The sequence below is a fragment of the Garra rufa genome, chromosome 4, assembly GCF_049309525.1.
Source record: "Garra rufa chromosome 4, GarRuf1.0, whole genome shotgun sequence".
NCBI classification, from domain to species: Eukaryota; Metazoa; Chordata; class Actinopteri; order Cypriniformes; family Cyprinidae; genus Garra; species Garra rufa.
The window spans coordinates 56,276,749-56,291,792 of NC_133364.1; the positions used below are offsets into that span (position 1 = coordinate 56,276,749).

General features: G+C 40.0%; 1 protein-coding gene across 1 annotated transcript in view; it reads left to right on the forward strand.

Moving 5' to 3' along the window:
* The first annotated feature begins 6,449 nt into the window (after window positions 1–6,449).
* Window positions 6,450–15,044, forward strand: part of LOC141334180 (protein NLRC3-like) — a 48,858-nt gene continuing 40,263 nt past the window's right edge. The window contains exons 1-2 of the mRNA XM_073839309.1: window positions 6,450–6,557; window positions 6,626–8,389. Of these exons, the coding sequence (XP_073695410.1) occupies window positions 6,627–8,389 (1,763 nt within the window). The 5' untranslated portion in view covers window positions 6,450–6,557; window position 6,626. The remainder of the gene's footprint in view (window positions 6,558–6,625; window positions 8,390–15,044) is intronic.

Consider the following 15,044-nt stretch of genomic DNA (forward strand, 5'->3'; position numbering starts at 1 on the left):
CTGCCCTGCAAGAAGTTGAGTCCCAGGTTTGTTGGTCCCTTCAACATCCTGGAACAGGTCAACCCCGTTACCTACAAGCTTCAACTTCCACCTGAGTATCGTATTCACCCCACCTTCCATGTCTCACTATTGAAACCATTTCACCCACCTCTCACTCCCTCCACAGAACCTGACCACGAAGAGGAACCTCCTCCCCCCCTCATGCTGGAAGATGGAGCCGTCTATTCCGTCCGGGAGATTCTCCGGTCTCGTCGTCGTGGTGGTCTACTCGAGTACCTGGTAGACTGGGAGGGTTATGGACCAGAGGAGAGGTCATGGGTCCCAAGAGACGACATCCTAGATCCCACGCTCACTGAGGAGTTCCACGCTAGTCATCCTGAGTTCCCTGCACCCCGAGGACGAGGTAGACCACCACGGCGCAAGAGACTTCGGCCCTCGGGAGCGGGCCCTGGGGAGGGGGGTAGTGTCACGGATTGGTCAGGTTCTGCACCCACAATCACTCCCAGATCACCGTCACCTGAGTACTGATTAATGAACACCTGCACGCAATCATCACCAGCACTCAAAAGCCACTCTCCACACACCACTCATTGTCCGGGCTCGTTCTAGCGAAAGCGGACTGCTAGTGTCTCTCTACGAGTCTCACTATCTAAATACTTACCCTATTGTACTTACCTGAACTCTGTCTCGTTCCAGTCTTCTGTGTCTTCTCAGTTCCAGTCGTCAGTGGTGTGTGGCCGTAAGCTGACTTCCACGTCAGCGGAGGGTGGTGGACTCACGGACTCTCAAGTATACCTCCTTCGATAGTTCTTGGAATCCTCCCGTCTCGCCACCTACAAAGAAAAGGATCTGTTATTCCCATCAAGTTCCAAACCGGCTCAGAAACCTTCCTACCATCACGTACTCACCATCACAGGATCTCCTGTCACCTCCGGCACCGCTGCTAATATTAATAAACATCAATTGTATTATACTTACCTTGTTGTCCCGTCTGCTTCATAACAGTGGTAGAGACATTTTAAAAAAAAAACTTTCTTAGGTTATATTTTAAGCACTGCAGACCTTCCCTTAGCCACTTAATGTATTTCTAATGTATATTTGATATATTTCTAATATGTTTCTAATATACTTTTGGTATGTGACTGATATATTTCTAATATGTTTAATGTATTTTTATATTTAAATGTTGATAATTTTTTTCTTTATTTTTTTATCTGTTTCTTTGAGGTAATTGCATTTTCACTTGATTGGTCATGTGATTAATCATGGATGTATGTGATCATGTGATCATGCATGGCTGTATATATGGAGGTGTGTTTCCCTACTTGTTTCATGTCTGATGAAGGGCTTGGGCCCGAAACGTCACATGTGGTGAGCAACTATTAAAATTGCTAGGAGCATTTTCTGGTGTGCGGACTCATTGTTTACCTTTGCAACTATTTGTCTGCCCAGCACCCAGTTTTATTGTTTTGGATGTGCGTGCTGTACCTTTGAACTTTAAACCAAATAAACCAACAATATACAGACAAGCTGAAGGCTCAGATAGTGCCTCAGCAGGGCCAAAGGCTGATTGCTTCCATGCCACACTTCACTGATGCTGTCATTTGTGCTAAAGGAGCATACTTTAAAGAACTTGAACTTTTCTTTTTGCAAATCCTTTTTTTTATCTTAGGAAATATTCTAATATTTTGAGATGCTGGATTTTTAACTTTGTTGAGCTGTAAGCTCTAATCATCAAAATAAAGATACGTAAAATGTTTTACATTACATTTTACATGTACTGCATATATTGCTATGGTTACTGTAGTAGAACCATGGTTTATTTTGTAGTTACTATAGTTTTACTACAAAAACCATAGGTTTTGGTGAGCTTTTGGGCTGGAAATCGTCAACCGGATCTGGCATGATGAACATTTTTCCGGAATCTAGCAACCATCAATGAGCCGCTATAGTCATCGGTGAAAGTGAAAGTGAAAGCAAAAAGACAGACTTCTTGTCGCCATTTTAAGCAGACATAACTGATGATCTACAATACAGAACATCTCTACATCTTTAATATGATCGTTGATCATCTCTAAAGCAGTCATTTGTGAGCAGCTATCTGATGTGAATGTGAATCGGTATGTACTATAATATGTGTTTCGTGCTGACTGCTGTTCTTCAAAACAATATATGTAGCATTTGTGTGTTAGCATGTGACGCAGTTCCTAATCTACTTCTCCAACTCTTATTCCTCTGAAATATGTACTTTATTATCCTTATTGTAATAATGCGTGAGGCTTCAGGTGTCATTTTTATCCAGGTATTCAGCTTTACAAAAACAGTTTGTTATTCTCCCTGTTGAAAAAAACGAGCATATGCTGTTTTTCAGCTTGATATCTCACACTGTAATCTATTAAATTAAATTCATTATTATAAGCGTAAACACACTGGTTTGTAGCACACATAGTTGTTTCCGTTTACTGTTATTATTGTAGTTATTTAACTAAAGGCTGATGTTTCACAATTCTCACACATTGACACAAAATAGCTTATTTGAGAAACAAAGCAGATAAAGGCTATTTGATTCGTTTAGTTCTTCTGATTGTTTGTCTCTTCCATCTAGAGTCAGTGGAGATCAAACTGATCAGATTCATCATGGAGGAAACTCAAACATCTGGAGATGAAGATTATTTACCAGAATGCAGGTACTTTGAGTAAAATATTAAATAACTGATGTTATTGATAAGATGACAGTCTAATATTTATTGAAAACAATAACACCATAAAACCCCAATAAGAGCTTTTCATTTCATTTTGAAGGTTTCATGTTAATATGATGGTTCTCATAAGGTTTAAATCTGTTCTGTTTTAGCTCAGTTCATCAGAAGAGATCAGAAGCAGAGTCCAGCTGTGTGTCTATGAAGAGTAATGCATCTATGAATCCACCAATAATGTTTAACAGTGGAGATTCAAGGACTGATCTCAGGTATAACAGTTGTTTAAAAGTATGATTATAGCAGATTGTGGGTGACTGCAGCAAGCGCACAACGCAGGACATTCAAAGAAACAAGCAGGATTTAAGAAGACTCAAACATGCAGGAGTAAACAAAGTATCGACAACTACATGAAAGATAATAAAGTGCAATTTAAAGTGAATTTGATAGGGATGAATGTGTTGTAACAGTAGTTTGAAGTATAAACTTTAATGTCTCTCTGTTTTAGTTCAGTTCATCAGAAGAGATCAGAAGCAGAGCCCAGCTGTGTGTCTATGAAGAGTAATGCGTCTATGAATCCACCAATAATGTTTAACAGTGGAGATTCATGGCCTGGTCTCAGGTATATTATATTTTAAAAGATATGATTATAGAATGATATTTTATATTATCATATATTTTATTGCATATCAGTTTACATTTTTTGTATAAACAGTGTATGAAAGATAATAAAGTGCAATTTAAAGTGAATTTGATAGGGATAAATGTGTTGTTACAGTAATTTGAAGTATAAACTTTAATATCTCTATGTTTTAGATCAGTTCATCAGAAGAGATCAGAAGCAGAGCCCAGCTGTGTGTCTTTGAGGAGTAACGCGTCTATGAATCCACCAATAATGTTTAACAGTGTAGATTCAAGGACTGATCTCAGGTATAACAGTTGTATAAAAATATGATTATAGTAGATAGTAGGTGACAAGCAGGACTCAACAAGACTCTAAACATGCAGGAGTAACCAAAGTAGCAACAACCACATTACTATCAACGACATAGAACAATACACAGACAGAACTATACACACAAGGGTAAATGAGGATCTGAATGAACAACAGCTGAACTTCATTAGGAACTAACAGATACACATTAGGAAACTGATGTTGTGTTTCAGGCCCCGTTTACACGAAGGGAAAACGCAGATATTTCCCTGCGGTTTGGCCTCTCATTTACACGAAAACCCCGTTTTTATCACAGAAAACGATTATTTCTAAAAACTCCGGCCAAAGTGGATAAATTTGAAAACACCGTTTTCACGTTGTAGTGTGGACTGTGAAAACGGAGGCTTTTGAAAACGATGACGCATATTTAGTCATGTGACGCATATTGTACCAATAGATATCTATGTTTACACCAGTAATTGTGCCTGTGCTTTTCACTGTCACACCGCTGCTAAAGAGATTTACCTTTTACACTCTTCAAATTGCAGTCCTAAAATGATGACAGAAAATTTACTTTTGCTGTCCTGAAAAAACATGACGACAACTGCTTTTCAGATAAAATATGAATGAGCGCGAAATAGACGCGTCAGTGGAGGATGAGATATTTCCGTAAATTATCCCGCCAGAAGAATTGCGTGAAAACTTATTACGTCTGTATACTTTTTGAGGCTTTACGCATGCGCAGTAAGGCGAATTTGATGTTTTCCTACGTTTCAGTGTGGATGAGAAACTTTTGGAAAACGCTTGGAAACGCTGGTGTGGACGGAGAGCGTTTTAAAATGAAAACTCCGTTTTCAAATGTATCCGGATTAATGTAAACGTAGCCTCATACTATCACAGTACATTCTGGATACAACAGAAATAGTATTGAAAGAGTACTGTATACTGTGCAAACTTTCTGTATGCATGAAATACCCAGATGACATAACATATTTACCAGAATCTGCAGACATTAAATAATGCATATATTAAGTAATAATAATATTACAGTAATATAATATATAAATAAGATATAATGTGCGATCCTGGAACACAAAACCAGTCTTATATAGCACGGGTATATTTGTAAAATACATTGTACAGGTCAAAATGATCGATTTTTTTTTACTTTTATGCCAAAAATCTTTTGGATATTAAGATCATGTTCAATGAAGATATTTAGTAAATTTCCTACCATAAATATATCAAAACTTAATTTAGATTAGTAATATGCATTGCTAAGAACTTTATTTGGACAGCTTTAAAGACAATTTTCTTAATATTTAGATTTTGTTGCACCCTCTGATTCCAGATAGTTGTATTTAATAGTTGTATTTAATTTTAATGTAAATAAAAAAATAGACCCTTATGACTGGTTGTGTTGTCCTGGGTCACATATATACAGAAAATAATTCAGTCTCATTTGCGGGGCCCTGGGCAAATTTAGCTGTGGAACGCCCCCCTCAGTTCAATCCAACCATGATAGAGTCAGCAGTTTATTTGAAGAAAATTTTAATTAAAGTTTTCAAAAGATCAAAAGATTCCAAAGCAAAATCACCAAGCAATGTTGCATATTTTCCTCCAATTCTTTTCTTAATAATAAGTACTACATTTGATTATTATTAATATACTATATTATTATTAAGTTAAGTATATTACTATATCACAATATAGCTATTTTTATTTTATCTTTGTTACTAAAAATAAAAACAAATTTGAAAATAAATAGTTTAATAAAGAGCTTTGAGTCTTCTCTTTAAATGTTTGATTAACATTGGGACACATCTATATTAAAACCTACTGTAATGCATGGATCTAATATAATGTTACACATTTTACAGATTTTTCTCCAGGCCTTACAAAAGACATGTTTGTGTGAATCTCACCAAGACATATTTCACAATAATGTACTTTATAGGGAAATCACATGCACTCTGAAAGACATTTCTAATGCACACACTTTGCAAATCTCAGTCAGCGCAATCATTTTGTTTTCATCAGCATGAGTTTGAAAATCATATTTCACTGGTTTGGACTCGTGTCACTGAGAATTCAATATGAATATTCACAAAGCTGGAATGTTGGACTTTGCCCTGGGTTTAGGGAGGGCTTTGTTCTAGGTGATATCCATTTAATAATTTTAATAAATGTGATAAATTACACTGAATGTTATTGCACACTTTTTTATAATGTACTACAGTAATGGTGTATAAATAAATGCCATCTATCTACTATTTACACTTAGCCTATTGGTAAAGAAAATACTGCTATTCTAGTGTAAACAGAATGTGTCATTATTTGCAAATAGTGTAACTAGTATATATCACTTTTTCCTCTTTTTCCACCTTTGTAAAAAGAATGGTTACATCTATTTGTAAGGTTAGGGCCTTGACAGCTGTGCTGATTTAACGTTCACTGTTCGCCATGTGACAACACTGTTGCATACTACTCTAAAATGTTGTTCATTGCTTATTGTGTCCTGTTTCACACATGCTTCCTAAAAAGTAGTAGGCAGTTATACTGTGTACTGGGCAGTAAACAGTAAGTTAGTGTGCCATTCTGGACACAGCATGTGTCAACATACAATGACAGGGATGAACTGTGAAAGTGAATTTTAATATTGTCATTTATCTTCCAAGTTCAGTTCACAATTGTTGTATAAACAGTCTATGAAATGGTTATAAGTGTTCTTTAAAGTTTTAAATAATGATAAATGTACAGTTGATTTGTTACATACAGTAATTTAAAAGATGAACTTCATTCTCTCTCTGTTTTAGTCATCAAGTTCATCAGAAGAGATCAGGACCAGAGTCCAGCTGTGTGTTTATGAGGAGTGACGAGTCTACAGTTAGGTGAGGACATTTCAAGACTAGAGATACATGGCTCAGGTATTCACATATGATCTCAAAATATGACACAGAATAGATATTATGCTCATTAACTGTTTTATTTAAAGGATGAGGAACATATTTAGAGCAAATCTGATGAAGAAGTTTAAGCATCTGTATGAGGGAATAGCAATACAAGGAAACCAAACACTCCTGAATGAGATCTACACAGAGCTGTACATCACAGAGAGTGAGAGTGGAGAGATCAGTAATGAGCATGAGGTGAGACAGATTGAGACACAATCCAGGAGAACAGCAACAGAGGACACAGCCATCAAATGCAATGACATCTTTAGACCTTTACCTGGACAAGACAAAGACATCAGAACTGTGCTGACAAAGGGAGTCGCTGGCATTGGAAAAACAGTCTCTGTGCAGAAGTTTATCCTGGACTGGGCTGAAGAGAAAGAGAATCAGGACGTCCAGCTCATATTTCCACTTCCTTTCAGAGAAATCAACTTGATGAAGGACAAAACACTTAGTCTTTCAGATCTTCTTCATGTCTTTTTCCCAGAAACTAAAGAAGTGGAAATATCCAGTGATGAATATAAAGTGCTGTTCATCTTTGATGGTCTGGATGAGTGTCGTCTGTCTCTGGATTTTCAGAGCAATGTGAGGTTGTGTGATGTAAATGAATCAGCCTCAGTGGATGTGCTGCTGATGAACCTCATTGTGGGGAATCTGCTTCCCTTTGCTCTCATCTGGATCACCTCCAGACCAGCAGCAGCTGATCTCATCCCCTCTGAGTGTGTCCATCGAGTGACAGAGGTACGAGGATTCAATGAGCCACAGAAGGAGGAAAACTTCAGGAAGAGAATCAGTGATCAGAGTCTGGCCAACAGGATCATCTCACACCTGAAGTCATCCAGGAGCCTCTACATCATGTGCCACATCCCAGTGTTCTGCTGGATCTCAGCCGCTGTTCTAGAGAAGATGTTGAGTCAAACAGAGAGTGGAGAGATTCCCAAGACTCTCACTCAAATGTACACACACTTCCTGATCCTCCAGACCACCATCAAACATGAGAAGGACTATGAGAAGAAGGTGACAGATGAGGACATGATTCTCAAACTGGGGAAACTGGCTTTCCAGCAACTTGTGAAAGGAAACCTGATCTTCTATGAGGAAGACCTGAGAGAGTGTGGTATTGATGAGACAGAAGCATCAGTGTACTCAGGATTGTGCACTCAGATCTTCAGAGAGGAGTTGGGCTTGTATCAGGGGAAAGTCTTCAGCTTTGTTCATTTGAGCATTCAGGAACATTTAGCAGCTCTATATGAGCACATCTCCTTTATAATCAAAAACATAATTGATCAAACCAAAGAAAGTCTTTTCTCTGTCTCAAATTGGACGTGGTTATTATCTAAGCTGCATCAGAGAGCTGTGGATGAGGCTTTACAGAGTAAGAATGGACATCTGGATCTTTTCCTGCGTTTTCTTGTGGGTCTTTCAGTGGAGCCCAATCAGACTCTCTTACAAAAACTACTGACGCAGACAGGAAGCTGTTCCTATAATAAAGAGGAAACAGTTGAGTACATCAAACAGAAAATCATGGAGGATCGCTCTCCAGAGAAATCCATCAATCTGTTCCACTGTCTGAATGAACTGGGTGATGATTCACTGATGCAGGAGATCCAAGGTTATCTGAAATCTGGAGAAATAAGAGAAACCAATCTCTCCTCTTCACAGTGGTCAGCTCTGGTTTATGTGTTGCTGACATCAGAGCAGAAGATGGATGTGTTTGATCTGAAACAGTTTATTGGAGCACAACATACAGCAGATGAAGTCCTTCAGAATCTGTTACCTGTGGTTAAAGAATCCAGATCAGTTCGGTAAGTAACACGGAAAACAATCACTCCACTATCAAAACATTATCACATTTATGATTCTAGCATGTGCTTTCTTACCAGAGAAACAAAATGGGGAAAATCCTACAAAAATCACATTTCTGACAGAGAGCAGGATGTGTGAGAGACACTTAATAAACCAGCTGAGGAGGTTTTTATGTGTCTGTGTGAGAGCTGATGCATGTGAAACTGACAGCTAATAGATTTGGAGTGTTTGTCCTCTAATGGTGTTTGAGTTAATGATTTACTGTCTGTATGGATTGTATGAAAATTTCCACATTTCATTTCTTTAATTGGTGGTGGCTGGCAACTTTTTTTCAAAAACGCTGGATCCCGCCAAAGAGTTGATCTGTACAGGTTTGGTTATTTTAATGTCCCAGATAATCAAAAATTGGCAAAGAGGCGGGACAATGGTTGGAGCTGGTTCCTGAAACCATGCCTGATTAGCGTGACAGTGGTGACGGCAGCAGCAATCCCTATTCTAAAAAAATTCACCCCCCTCACAGTTTATATGAAGGGCAAAACTACCTATATAAACCAAAACCACTTTTTGTACCAGGTGTCACACTCTGGCTGGGTTGAGGAGTGGAGATGGAGGAGGAGAACTGGAGTAGATGAAAAAAACAGTTTATTAAATAAAAGACTGAAAATACAAACAAACAAACCAAAACCAGGAGCAAGAAATGAGAACATGTAACGTTAGTAACAATAACGACGGACACTGGGGAGTGATCAAACACACACTAATATACAAAGAAAACAAGGCGTGGTTACAAATGAGATAACAAGGCTAACGAGGGGGAAATACAAATATGGGCATAGACTAAACCAACTGGAAACAAAACTAGAGGGGAAGACAAGGACTAAACCATATGAACTAGAAACAGAAGGGGAAAAACACTGGCAAAACAGAAAATACAAGACTAAAACCTGACATTACTCCCCCCTCCCCGAAGGCGCGTCTCGCGCCTAATAACATCCATAGGGGAGGGAGGGTGGGCGTTAGGCAGGGATACAGGGGACACAGGATACAGGGGCGGTCTCCAGGGCGGATCAGGGAGCTCAGGTGGCCATGGTGGGTCTGGGAACTCAGGAAGCCATGGCCGGGTAAACAGTCCAGGAGGCCATGACCGAGTAAACAGTCTAGGTGGTCATGGCGGATCTGGGGGCTCAGGAAGCCATGACCGAGTAAACAGTCCAGGTGGCCATGGCGGATCTGGGGGCTCAGGAAGCCATGGCCGGGTAAACAGTCCAGGTGGCCATGGCGGGGTAAACAGTCCAGGTGGCCATGGCGGATCTGGGGGCTCAGGAAGCCATGGCCGGGTAAACAGTTCAGGTGGCCATGGCCGGGTAAACAGTCCAGGTGGCCATGGCCGGGTAAACAGTCCAGGAGGCCATGGCAGATCTGGGGGCTCAGGAGGCCATGACCTAGTAAACAGTCCAGGTGGCTGAGTTCCCGAATCTCTGGCCAAGATGGCCGCCAAGCCTGAGTCCCCGGCCAAGATGGCCGCCTGAGTCTGTACCCAAGATGGCTACCGCCAAGTCAGAGTTTCCGCTGGTTCCGCCCAGCCTCCCAGAGTCTCCGCTGGTTCCACCCAGCCTCCCAGAGTCTCCGCTGGTTCCGCCCAGCCTCCCAGAGTCTCCGCTGGTTCCACCCAGCCTCCCAGAGTCTCCGCTGGTTCCGCCCAGCTTCCCAGAGTCTCTGCTGGTTCCGCTGGACGGCGCTCTTGAGGAGCGGGCTCTGGACGGCTCGACGACCCCAGCGGAGATTCAGGAGGGCTGGGCGTCTCCAGCGGAGACACTGAAGGAGCAAGCTCTGGGCAAACGGTCACTGGAGGGCGCTCTGGCTGCACGATCACTGGAGGGCTGGGCGGAACCAGCGGAGACTCTGGGAAGCTGGGCGGAACCAGCGGAGACTCTGGGAGGCTGGGCGGAACCAGCGGAGACTCTGGGAGGCTGGGCGGAACCAGCGGAGACTCTGACTTGGCGGTAGCCATCTTCGGTACAGACTCAGGCTTGGCGGCCATCTTGGCCAGGGACTCAGGCTTGGCGGCCATCTTGGCCAGAGACTCAGGAACAACGGCCATCTTGGCCAGGGATTCAGGCTTGGTGGCCATCTTGGCCGGGAACTCAGGAACGGCGGCCATCTTGGAAAGGTATTCAGGCTTGGCGGCCATCTTGGCCGGGAACTCAGGAACGGAGGCCATCTTACGTGCAGACTCTGGCGTGGCAGCCATCTTGCTTGCAAACTCTGGCGTGGCAGCCATCTTGCTTGCAGACTCTGGCATGGCAGCCATCTTGCTTGCAGACTCTGACATGGCAGCCATCTTGCTTGCATACTCTGGCGTGGCAGCCATCTTGCTTACAGACTCTGGCGTGGCAGCCATCTTGCTTACAGACTCTGGCGTGGCAGCCATTTTGTGAGCTGACGTTGCTGCCTGAGGTACTGGGCTGAGGACCAACGTGGGGCTTAGGAGGACTTGGGGACACGTGGGAGGCAAAGAGGGGGTGAGGTCGCTGGAGTGATATGCGGAGGGTTCTTGCTTTTGGTGAGATGGGGTGATTGCAGGCTTCCAGATGGGAGGAGGATTACTATGAAACGACTTGAAACGAGGAACCACACAAATCTGCTACGGGACAGTAGCAATCATTTGGAGTAATCAACTGGAACAAATAATCATCTTTGAGTCCCATCTGGAAGCATGCGTTGATCATTTTATCACTCCATCTCACCAGATGGTAAATACTCCTCCTCATATTCTTCCAGCGAACGCTCACCTTGCTGGAGGTTCCATAGTTTGTCCTCAGCCCAGGTCATATTTATTTGTCTTGGTCCGTCGTTCTGTCACACTCTGGCTGGGTTGAGGAGTGGAGATGGAGGAGGAGAACCGGAGTAGATGAAAAATACAGTTTATTAAATACAATACTGAAAATACAAACAAACAAACAAACCAAAACCAGGAGCAAGAAATGAAAACATGTAACGTTAGTAACAATAAGGACGGACACTGGGGAGTGATCAAACAGACACTAATATGCAAAGAAAACAAGGCGTGGTTACAAATGAGATAACAAGGCTAACGAGGGGGAAATACAAATATGGGCATAGACTAAACCAACTGGAAACAAAACTAGAGGGGGAGACAAGGACTAAACCATATGAACTGGAAACAGAAGGGGAAAAACACTGGGAAAACAGAAAATACAAGACTAAAACCTGACACCAGGCTGTATGTAGCATTTATTTATGTAGCACCGTAGTCCTGTGAGACATGACATTTCATTCCACTCTATGTCCACACATGTAGCAGAACGATAAAGCTTGACTTGATATAGTACACATCTATGGTGTCCGCAAGTTTTAACTTTCAAAATGCAGTTTCAGTGCATCTTCAAAGGGCTTTTAATGATCACAGATCTAGCAAAATGATCGGTCATTTTTAGAAAAAAAAAAAATGTATATACTTTTTAACCTCAAATGTTCAACTTGTCTAGCTCTGTGTAAACTTTATGACACTTCATAACAGTTAGGGTATGTCGAAAAACTCCCATCTCATTATCCGCCTCAACTTCAAAATTGTCCTACATCGCTGCAGAAGTACCCAGTGTTTACAAAGTGAACGTGTAAAGAAGGTCAAATGCCCTTACCAAAAGAAGGTTAAAACAGTGATGCAGGGGGTCACGTGATGCAAATGATGGAGTAGCTGTGTGGCTGATGAGTTCCAGCAGAGCCTTTAAACTTTTCCCTTATCAGACTCAATATTGTTCCCTACAGTGCTAAAAAACTGACCTAAGTTACCAACAATTGGAAAGCTGTATTTGAGAAGCCATCTTATCTTGCCAACAACTCTGCCTGGGAAATGCAGTTTAAATTGTCTACCAGTTACAAGTCGCTAGCAAGATTTTAGCAAGTCGCTAGCATGATTTTAGCATGACTAGCAAGTCGCTAGCATGATTTTAGCAAGACTAGCAAAGTCGCTAGCAGGATTTAAGCAAGTCACTAGCATTATTTTAGCATGAATAGCAAGTCGCTAGCATGATTTTAACATGATTAGCCACTAGCACGATTTTACTAGCATGACTAGTCGCTAGCATGGTTTTAACATGACTAGCAAGTCACTAGCATGATTTTAGCATGACTAGCAAGTTTCTAACATGATTTTATGATGACTAACAAAATCTTTAACATGATTTTAACATGACTAGCAAGTCACTAACATGATTTTAGCATTACTAGCAAGTCACTAGCATGATTTTAGGATGACTAGCAAATCATTAGCACGACTTTAGCACGATTAGCAAGTCGCCAGCATGATTTTAGCATGACTATCAAATCGCTAGCAAGATTTTAGCAAGTCGCTAGCATGATTTTACCATGACTAGCAAGTCGCTAGCATGATTTTAGCATTACTAGCAAAGTCGCTAGCAGGATTTAAGCATGACTAGCAAGTCGCTGGCATGATTTTAGCATGACTAGCAAGTCGCTAGCATGATTTTAGCAAGTCACTAGCATGATTTTAGCATGAATAACAAGTCTCTAGCATGATTTTAGCATTACTAGCAAGTCCCTAACATGATTTTAGCATGATTAGCAAGTCACTAGCATGATTTTAGCATGACTAGCAAGTCGTTAGCATGATTTTAGCAAGTTGTTAGCATGATTTTAACATGACTAGCAAGTTGCTAGCATGATTTTAACATGATTAGCAAGTCGCTAGCATGATTTTAACATGACTAGCAAGTCGCTAGCATGATTTTAGCATGACTTGCAAGTCCCTAGCATGATTTTAGCATGACTAGCAAGTCGCTAGCATGATTTTAGCATGATTTTAACATGACTAACAAGTCACTAGCATGATTTTATCATTACTAGCAAGTCGCTAGCATGATTTTAGGATGACTAACAATTCATTAGCACGACTTTAGCATGATTAGCAAGTCGCTAACATGATTTTAGCATGACTTGCAAGATTTTAGCAAGTCGCTAGCATGATTTTAACATGACTAGCAAGTCGCTAACATTATTTTAGCATGATTAGCAAGTCGCTAGCATGATTTTAGCATGACTAGCATGTCGCTAACATGATTTTAGCATGACTAGCAAGTCTCTAGCAAGATTTTAGCAAGTCGCTAGCATGGTTTTAACATTACTAGCAAGTCGCTAACATTATTTTAGCATGATTAGCAAGTCGCTAGGATGATTTTAGCATGACTAGCAAGTCGCTAGCATGATGTTAGCATGACTAGCAAGTCCTTAACATGATTTTAGCATGACTAGCAAGTCGCTAGCAAGATTTTAGCATGACTAGATGATATGATAGATAGATAGATAGATAGATAGATAGATAGATAGATAGATAGATAGATAAGGTTTGAAGATAGATAGATAGATAGATAGATAGATAGATAGATAGATAGATAGATAGATAGACAGATAGATAAATAGATAGATAGATTGATTGATAGATAGATAGATAGATAGATAGATAGATAGATAGATAGATAGATAGATAGATAGATAAGGTTTGAAGATAGATAGATAGATAGATAGATAGATAGATAGATAGATATATAGATAGATAGATAGATAAGGTTTGAAGATAGATAGATAGATAGATAGATAGATAGATAGATAGATAGATAGATAGATAGATAGATAGATAGATAGATAGATAGATAGACAGACAGATAGACAGATAGATTGATAGATAGATAGATAGATAGATAAGGTTTGAAGATAGATAGATAGATAGATAGATAGATAGATAGATAGATAGATAGATAGATAGATAGATAGATAGATAGATAAAGGTTTGAAGATAGATCGATAGATAGATAGATAGATAGATAGATAGATAGATAGATAGATAGATAGATAGATAGATAGATAGATAAAGGTTTGAAGATAGATAGATAGATAGATAGATAGATAGATAGATAGATAGATAGATAGATAGATAGATAGATAGATAGATAGATAGATAGATATAGTTATTAGTTAGAAAGAACATAGATAGCTTAAAGCTTAATTGAGTATCAATGGCTTCTAGCAGTTTACATTAAGCATAGTTCAAACAGACATGGACTTTTAGTCAATGAAAGTCTATGGGACTTTTTATGATTTTTAATATTAATTTTTAAGAAAACCGTAACTCAAACCAGTCTGAAAAGATATAGCACACAAAGTCAGAACAGTATGAAGATCTGCCCCGAGTTTGGAGTATGTAGCTTGAACGGTCTAGGAGGAGTTAGTGTCTAAAAAATTTTGCGGTCAGAAGAAGAAGAAGAAGAAGAAGAAGAAGAAGAAGAAGAAGAAGAAGTTTAAATAGGATTTCAGTAAGTTGGCTTTCCCAAGCCAACTTAATTATGTGTATTGTCAATTTTATTATAAGGCCCTTTTCCCTCTGCTGGGATCATTAAGAGCCCTCTAAAGATTCATTTAAACTCTATTTTCAAACTTGGTGACACCATAGAAGTCCACTATATGGAAAGAAATCCTGATTTTTTTTTTCCTCAAAAACATAATTTCTTTACAACTGAAGAAAGAGACATTATCTGTAAAATTTTGTTCTGGAAGTAAACTTCTTTAAATGACTTCAGCCTCAGAAAATAGTGGCAGCTCTGGTCCTTATTGAATTAT